The sequence below is a fragment of the Apis dorsata genome, unplaced genomic scaffold (genome assembly GCF_000469605.1).
Source record: "Apis dorsata unplaced genomic scaffold, Apis dorsata 1.3 scaffold_333, whole genome shotgun sequence".
NCBI lineage: Eukaryota > Metazoa > Arthropoda > Insecta > Hymenoptera > Apidae > Apis > Apis dorsata.
In genome coordinates this window covers 120,498-130,719 of record NW_006263601.1, presented here as the reverse complement: position 1 = coordinate 130,719, position 10,222 = coordinate 120,498, and the positions used below count along the sequence as shown (strand labels likewise).

Here is a 10,222-nt window from a genome sequence, read left to right as displayed (position 1 = left end):
AAATATATATTTCAAAAAACTATAACAAGAAAAATAGTAAACAATATTAAAAAGAAATGTTGGCTAAATTATTTATCATCATTCAGTAAATAAATTTCTAATAAACAAATTTGGAAAAATAAAATATACAGATAGAATAAAATCAAAAACAAATTAGACAAACAAATATAATCAATGATATTAATTTATTCACATCAATTTAATTTATAAATTAAATCAATTTATAACATATGCAAGAAATAGTGAATTTGCAACAATATAAAAAATTTAAGCGATGATAACTTCGATTGTGTCTTCAATAAATACAAGGAGGAAATAGAACTCAAAATTCAAAATTTCGATTTAATAAATTTATGAATTTCAACCAATTCAATTAAAATTATCTAATATTATCAACATTAAAATTTAAATTCGAATCCGGATAAAATATCTAACATATTCATTAAAAATTTTTTGTTGCAGCATTAAGAGATCATTTAGATATTATATTATATTATATAATATGATATAATATAATATAATATAATGTAATATGTAATATAATTTTTACTTTCAAAGTCTTTCTTGAAATATAGAAAAAAGTTATTATAAGAAGCTATAGAAAGAAGCTAAATATCAATTCTCAAATCTCAATTCTCAAATGATGAAAACAAATTATTATCTGAAATTCTAAAGAAAAGAAATAGATCAATTTCTTTAACATATGCATTATTATAAATCAAAGATCTTTAATTAGAAAAGATCTTAAATAAAAAACTTAAATAGAAAAAAAATGATCTTCTTTAACATTAAATGGATAACACTGTATATCATAAATAATCTAATCATTATCGAATATAACAAAACGTTATTTCATTGCATTTTATTTAGATGTTGAAAAAACTTATTATATGGTATGAAAGAAAAAAATCATCAGAAATCTAAATACAATATCAAAAATAATAATAATTTATCATTAATTTATTACGCAAAAGATGTATCAGAATCTTGTTAAACAATATATTCTCTATCAAAGTCAATTTTGAGTATAACTTTATTTTTAATTATCAATGATACATCAATTATATCGAAACTAATTAAAATAATCTTATTTGTTGATATATTGTTATTAATTAACAATAATTAACTAACAACAATTTTAAAGCAATATCGCAATTTAGCTCATTTGACAAATTGGAAAAATTTTTTAAGAAAACTGGATTCATCGTTTCAAGAACTAAGTTAACAAATGATTCAATCATTGCAAATCCCACAATGATGACATTTTATATTTATACTTCTATTAGGAAATCTATTAGGAGATTAATCTTAAACAAAGCAAAGAAATTTGAATTCTAGACATTTGATAAAACGCTATCATGGTAACTTTCTCATATTAGGAATTTCAAAAATAATTGTATAAAAAAGTATTAATATAGTTAAGGCAAATTGTTAAAAATTGAAACATAGATTGTTTTATGATATCTGTATATAAAATCTTGATTTGTTTTAAATTACAGTATAGTTCGATCTATAATTCATTGACAAAAAAATATTTATAAAAAGCTTAAATAGACATATCTATATTTCTTGAAAAACAATTTAAAATACATCTTAAATATTAAATATACCGTAAATTCTTATTCATTTTTTAAATGAATGTTTTAAATGAATAATGAAAATGAACATAAAAATGTAAAGATTAGCATAAACAAGCCGAATACGATTGAAAGAAAATTATCAAATTACATAATACCGAATGTTAAAATATATGTTTTAATTTTAAAAGCTGATATTTTAATAAACTGCACATTAATATTAGTAGATGTTTTAAATAAATAAATTTAAAAAATAAGAAAAAATATGTGAATAAAATTTAATTAGGCCTTACAATTAGGCCTCGTGTTGCCTTACAAGTAACATAAGTACATGTGAGATCTGTTCGATAAGATTTCTAATACGATTATATTTTTGAATAGAATTCTTAAAATATTATAACGTATTCTGGCTAATATCTGTTATTATTAATATATTCTCCAACAAAGTCAATTTTGAATTTAACTTTATTTTTAATTATCATCAATGATACATTTATTATTATTAATATCTATTATTATTAAATCTTTTTAGCATTTTTAATAGTCAATATGAAAACATAATATAAACTCGATACTTCGGAAAGATTAAACAACAACTCATAATAGATATCAAATCTCAAGTCAAAACCGAGAAATTCTTTCCAAAAAATTCGAAAAAATAATCATTTTTCTCAGAAAATATGTACAGAAATAAAATATGAAAAACGAAACATTTTCTAAAGCTATTAGTAAATCGTCTTTTTTGGCATAGTGAATCAATGGACTTTTGAAAAAATATGAAAAAGATTTTACATGCTTGCAAAAATGCTAATTCGTTACAAGAATACACTATTGATAATTCACAATAAAAGACAGTTTTTCATGCAAAAAACACAGTTTAGAATTTTATTTTTTAATTCTTTCAATATTGGCTTTAATTTATTATTTAACTTGAGATTCAATTATAATACGAATATTATAGAACGATAAATAATTTCGAAGCTGAAAGTTAAAACTGGAAGCTAAAATTGAAAAGTTAAAACTTTTTTGGGAAAGTTTCATTTTGAAAGAAGTTTTATTTTAAAAGTAACAAGAAAATAAATTTTTTTAACAAATGAGAAAAATAATATATTTATATGGTAATTCATATACAGTAATATATTAAAAATTTTTTAAAAATAAAAAATACTTAAATCTAATTCGTACATTATAAACTGTTAAAGAATGCTTATATTATAAATTTATGCAAAGATAAATAATAAAATATTATAAAAAAAATAAAAAATTTTACTTTAAATAAATGGAAATTATTGAAATTAAATATTATAAAAGTATTACTGAAAAAAATAAACGAAGTGATTAAAAACAAAAGTAACATTATACATTATTAATAATGTATAATGTATAATAAATATAATAAATAATAATAAATAATAATAATTAATAATAAATAAATAAAAATTAATTTTCATAAATAATTTTCATTTATTTTATATAAAATATTATTTATCATATAGTTTTGTTGTGAATTGCAATGATAATATTATTAATCTTCAAAATCTTCATAGAAAAAATCAAAAACTTCGTAGAAAAAACCAAAATGAAAGATAATTATATTGTGATATATTATAATTATATTTAGATTATATAATTTTATTTATTATAATTATATTTAGATTATATATAGAATACACATAAGATTAAATGATGTATATAAATATGTGTTATTATATGAAAATAAGCATCAGAAAATTTTTTAAAACGAATAATTAATCGGCAAAATAAAATAAAAGAAAAAAAAGTACATCATATGAAACAAATTATATTTTATTCATAAATATCTGATTTCATTCTTTCTTCTTATTTTTTTGAACATTTTTTTTTAAGTAAAAGTGTGGTATTTTCAAACTTTTTATAAAATTCTATAGCTATATCTATCATCATTTATTTTTATTTAAATTATGTATCGATAATCAATAATAATTTGTACATTGTATATATGTTATAAATAAATATATATAAAAATTATTCGTGCTTTGGAAATAAAATAATATATATTATACAATATATGATATTATGATTCCTATTTTTTCTTTTTGTCATTTAGAATATAGAAAAAAAATTATATATAATATAAATAATTATGTTACATGTATTATGTTTTTAAAAAATAATATATAAAGAATAATAGCAAGCAATTCATGTCGCAATTTGTGGAATTATATTTTTATGTCAATAAAAATTAATATTAATTATTAAAAATGTCTATTGCACTTGCCTACTTTAGTAATCACAAAGATACAATCTAATATCAAAAGGAGAAATAAAGTTAATGGAAAGTTAATGAATTTAATAGTTCTAATGTAAAAATATCGCGTGCTTACATGATATTATTATAATAGAGAAAATTTTAAAAAATATTCTAATTTTGCATTCAAAACCATTAATATTGAATATAATTTTATGATATGTATATGATGTTTTTTATATTTTTTTATATATGTATATATTTTCTTTTATTTTATTTCTTTTATTCGTAAACTCTTTATTTCATTTCATTTTGAAACCATTGCTTGCTTCGTCACCTGCATGTTTTCTTTTTCGAATAATGACTGTTTGAAAGTGATATCCATTATTGTGCCACACACGCACGACATATATAGTACTTATGTTGTTCTTTCTCAAAGCGAAGTAAATGCAACGTTTTACTTTCGAATAACAAAAAAGAAAAAAAGAAATTGTATGATGACATAATCGGGTATATAAACATAGATAATATTTCGGACTTATTACGTGATTTAACCGAGAGAAAGTCACTTCTCCGTGTGGTTTTCAATTAAATTGCAATCGCTTCGCGACTTTAAGTTTATACGTCGTTCTATTTGATTATGTAAAAAAATATTCCTTGTGGATTTTCGCAAAGTTTGCTTAAAAATTTTATTCATTTTATTCATTTTATTATTCATTTTTTATTATTCATATTAATATTATTTATAGAATATGAATAATTAGAGTTGAAATAACAAAGTAATCAAATTTTTAATGATCAATTTTCAAAATTTTTATATATAATTTAATAATTTTAAAAAAATATATTATTTTATGAAAATTACAATAGATGAAAATAAGATAAACAAATGATAAACAATATGATAAACAAATGATCAGAGAATTATTAAAAATTAATAATTAATTAAATTAATTATTAATAAATATAATAATTAATTAAAAATGATTTTAATATATTAAAAAGCAAATAGTTATACTTTTTTTACTAAAAATTCTAATGATAATTTATGTATATTTATTATATTAAATATATTTATAAAACAGGAGGTATTTATCGGACATATCGAATTCGTTTTAAAAGTCTATTCATTATAATTCGATAAAATAAATCATTATTTATCTTTTTAATATAAATTCATGATGCTCAACGACTGAATTAAAAAAACGATAAGCATTGTTTTGATTTTCGACTTTGTGTTCAAATTTTTATTGTTTTGTCTTCAGAACTTTGACGTTTTGTTATAAAAGCATATTGAAATCTCATTTTATTATAGATGTTATTTAAAAAATTTGAATTGGAATTAATAAATTCAATAAAGTTTTGTGGAGCTATTATGCACCACTCTCTGTAGAATGAATTTCACACAAAATTTTCTGTTGTAGAAAATATAGATCATACTATTTTTCAATCATTCATATTCATCTTTAACTTATTATTATTCTTATCAATAAACAACAATCTTTCGACAATAGATAAACAAATTCAATATTTACGTCGATGCAACTTATTGAAGATCATTCTTCTGTTTTGTCATCTTCAAATGACTTTCTTTAAAAAAAACTTTAAAAAAAATTTTAAACCATTATAAAAACTATAGCATAATTCAAACAATTCATAAGCTTTTTGCATCATTTTATAACTTCCAATCACAAATGTTTAAAAATGTTTAAAACATTTAAAACAAAATTTAATTAATCGCCCGTTATTCCGCATTATAATGAACATATTAATTTTATAAAATCAAACAATTTTTAACAAACAGTATTAAAGAATAATGTAAAACAAGAAAACTATAGAATATTAAGAAAAATTTAAAAGATGGGATTATTATAAAGAAAATAGTTTGAAAATTTCTTGAATACACCATGTATATATAATTGAATTATGAATACAATGCGAATATACTACTAACATATATATAATATATACTACTAACATGCGAAAAATTTATTATTAAGATTATATATTGTGATTGAGATGAAAGAAATCTAATATTATTCTAATTATTCGCAATCAAAATATATTCAATATTTTCTTTGAATAGAAAGAAAAAAATATCTTTTCAATCAAAATCTTAAAATTTGCTTCATGAAATATATATATTCATTCTAATAATCAGAATATTTCGATTCATATATTCATATGCTTATAAATTACATAATATAAAAATTTTGCATAAAAACAAAACTAATATTTAGAAATAAAATTTTACAATTTTTTTACATAAATTTTTAAATATAATTTTTAAATATAAACTTTATTTAATTTCTATTGTCATATCATTATATATATATATTAAATTATTAAATTATTAAATATTGTTATATTATTGAAAATGTTCACAAAAATGTAAGATTTCTTTTTTTTAAATTTATTTTAGTACATTAGTACATGGAAATTAAGTTGCAAACAGACAATTTTATTAAAAAAAAAAAATTAAAAAATATATTTAATAATAAGATAATAATAATAAAGTAATTATCGAATAAATATCGAATAATAATATTTTTAAAACTTTCTTATTTTATGCCCCTTTGTCTTTTTTCAATTTTATATATGTACGAAATATTAAAAAAAAAGGATTCAAAACTTTATTATACGCATCAAAAGAAAAAAATATCTAATCAATATAATTTTACAATCAATTGAAAAATCGATTAATAAAACCGATTTTTATTATTTATAAATATTCGATATCTTTTCGAATAAATAAATAAATAAAATTTTCAATGTTCATTTCGAAATTCAATGTTCAATATCGAAATTAAAAAGCATTATTCTCGTTAACAATATGTTTATTATTCATGCAAATATACATTTTGTAAAAAAATATACATTTTTTTTTATCTTATCAATGGTTTTTATTCTATTTATAAAATAATATTTATTAATATTAGTAATAATTTTATGTTGACAATCAAAATTTCTTAATCAATTCTTTTGTTTAAATTCAATGAATAAATTCACTCACAACATTGAATGTTTATAAATAATAAAAATTAATTTTATGTCAAAATAATTAATTGCAAGATTGATATACAGTCAAGCGCAAAAATATTTATATATACTTTATTTATTTATTTTATTTATTTATATTTTGTATAAATTAAACTTATAAAATTATTACATTATTATTATTATATTGAAATCAGTAAGAATTCTATTTAATATAAACATTATATAAACATTTTTATATGGAATAATTTGTTTATTAATGAAATATTACTTCGAAGAAAACAAAATCAATTCTTAAAGTTTCAGTAATATTTAAAAATTTTTAAGTAAATATAATTTCATAATAATAATACAAAATATAATAAAATATTAAACCATAAAAAATTCAAGTTCTAATGCTTTCTTATTATAAAAATTATAAAAATATTAATATAAATATTATAAATATATTTTCAATTAAATTGTATTAAAATATGAGAAAATAATAAAAACTTGAAGATTCGTTTTATTCAATTTTCACCAAAAACAAACTTATTAAACTTTATACATAAAAATCTTCATTAAAATCAAGATTTCTTCAAAATACATAAATTTCATAAGATAATATATGAATATTTTTGCAAGTAATTATATATTGATTAGATGATTTTTAAGTATTCTTGATAAATATTATTAATCTTTAAAGTTTAGAAATTTTGAATTCTTTTTTTAAGATGCTGTATACTTATTTAGAGTGAAACATTTTTTAAAAATCGATTCTGACTAATCAAAATCAAATACAAATGTTGATACATAAAAATTGAGACTTATAAAATTATAAACAATTTAAATTCATATTAGATGAAACAAGACGATGGTAGTGTAACTTGTATAATTTGTCTAAAAAATTGTCACTATCTCTTGCTTCATTTAAATTTCATTTTTGTGCTTGATATCTAAAATTGATTTTTTAAGGAATATTCTACAAATATAACATCTTGTATATATAAAATAAAAAAAAAAAAAATTAAGAATAGAGAAAAAAAAGAAAGAGAAGAAGGAGAATTTTAAGAATATTGTTATTCGATAGTTATATTATTATTAATATCTTTTATTTTATTATTAAATATAGTTTTTAAACATTTCACAAAAGTTTTGTTTGATATAATATAATAACTTTGTTTACATACATATATATAGTGATCGTATAAAGCCATATTTAAATAAGATATGGTTTTTAATGCATTAATATCTATATAATAATATTTCAAAAAATCATTAATTTAGAAAAAATTGTAATTTAAAGTTTATAAAATTTATAAAAAATCACAAAGTAATTCAAATATCAAATGTACTTGTCTGGTTATTCTTTTTTTGTTTTTCATACATAAAAATTAAGTATTCATTAATTGAATTTATTATAGTATCAAATATTTTCATTCATTCTATAAAATTTTCAGTTTTGCAATATATAAAATAAGATATGTGAATATTTTAAAAATATCTTGAAATATATTAAATGTGATTTTTATTAAAGTATATAATAAAAGAGTTTTTATTTATACACATCTCATTTATACAAAAAAATTAATTCGTCATTAATTTCAAATTAATTACGAATTAAGTTATTGTTTTAATTGTTATAATTAATCAATTTAGTTTAAGATATATAACAATTAGTTCACAACAACGAACATTATTTGATAAATGTAAGTAATCCATATATTTTTTATGATTATTATATTCTCTCATTGTTTATATATAAATTCACGAACAGTTCTCGAATTTTATTTATAAATCTATTTTATTAATCTATATATTATATATATATAATCATCATTACATTTACTATACACTTTTTATTATATTAAAAAATAATTAAAATTAAATTAATTACTTTTTAATTATATTAAAAATTAAAACTTTAAAAAATATCTATAAAATATTCTGCATGTGAAATATTTGAAATATATTTTTTACTCGGAATTGTTAAAGAGTTATAACAAACAGTATTTTATATAAGAGGATAGAATTTACATAGAAAAAATTTAAATTATTGGAGACATATAAATTCCTTTTCTTTTATATTCTTTAAAAAATTGTTAATAAAAAATTTTTTTAAATGATAAGTTACATCTTCAAGAAATTTTTTATTTTTAAAATATAATTAAATATTTTAATTGTATAAACTAATATTCGCTAATTATATATAATATAAATATATATAATATAAATTTTATATTTATATTTATACAAATATAACGATCGAGTGAATATAGATTCATGAGAATGTTATAATAAAATAAATATAAATAAATAAAATATAAAATCATTTAAAAATTTTTTGTAATTTAAAGATTGTAATTTTATAATTTGTGCTGTAATATAATTTATGAATATTTTAATTTTTCTATAATATTTAAATAAATTTTTCCAATATTATATTTCTATATTATATTTCTGCATTTATAAAAATTAATAAGTTTTATTTAAACTTTAATACAATGTTATTAATAAAATTAATAACATAACAATATGTCTACTATTCTTTGCAATATTCCACTATTTCTTTGCAATATTTTCTTTATAAAATCTATCATCAATTGTAAAATACCTCCAATTCTGCTCTCACCGTTGCATCTTTCCTACTTTCCTCGAAGCAAATTCCAAGCAAGGTCGAGAAATTTCAATCTAACTGCTACAATCATCCTCACTATACAAACCAACTTGTGTCCCCACCCCTTGCAGAACGATCAACCAGGTGGTGGACAAGAGATTTCGAAACGTTCGAATGGAATATGCTCGTCGAGTTCAGTTGAGTGTCGGTTTCTCTCCGTGTCGCATCTTCTTATTTGTTATCAATCGATTTCTCGTCTTTCAGTATTTCACGATTGTCATTGTTATATTTCATGAAAAACAAAAGCTGATTATTGATCAATCTTTAATAAACAATAATTGATTATATGAAACTGCTATATGAACTGTTATATGAAACTACTGGTTGGAGAATCGAATATTTTCTAGTTAATAATACAGGTCGATCATTATGAAATCGAAGGCCACGTGAAACTGTGACATGATAGACAAACTTCAAAAATGTGAGTAGAGATATGTTTGAAATATTATTAAAAATTTTAATGTTATCATTTTCTAATGTTGATCATTTAAACACTTTTTTTATTTTTATGAAATATGTTATATAAATATTTTATTTATTTGAAAATTTATTTTATTATTTTTATTTATTTTTATTATTACTTACAATATTAACAATATTAATATTTATTAATATTTACTTTTAAATTTATACAAAAAATAAATAATAACAAATAATATATAATATATAATATGTATATATATATATATTTAGAAAAAGAAATTTATTTTTGAATACATTATTTTGTATATTACTTTTTGTTTATATATATATGATATAATAAAA

The 10,222-nt window shown here is 18.2% G+C and overlaps 1 protein-coding gene across 5 annotated transcripts in view; it reads left to right on the top strand.

Moving 5' to 3' along the window:
* The first annotated feature begins 9,508 nt into the window (after positions 1 to 9,508).
* LOC102677213 (pancreatic triacylglycerol lipase-like) overlaps positions 9,509 to 10,222 on the top strand; it is a 93,917-nt gene continuing 93,203 nt past the window's right edge. For 4 of the 5 annotated variants that reach the window (XM_006617997.2, XM_006617996.2, XM_006617995.2 and 1 more), the window contains exon 1: positions 9,509 to 9,878. In XM_006617997.2, coding sequence (XP_006618060.1) covers positions 9,877 to 9,878 — 2 coding nt within the window. In that variant the 5' untranslated portion in view covers positions 9,509 to 9,876. The remainder of the gene's footprint in view (positions 9,879 to 10,222) is intronic. The other variant, XM_006617994.2, reaches the window with a different exon arrangement.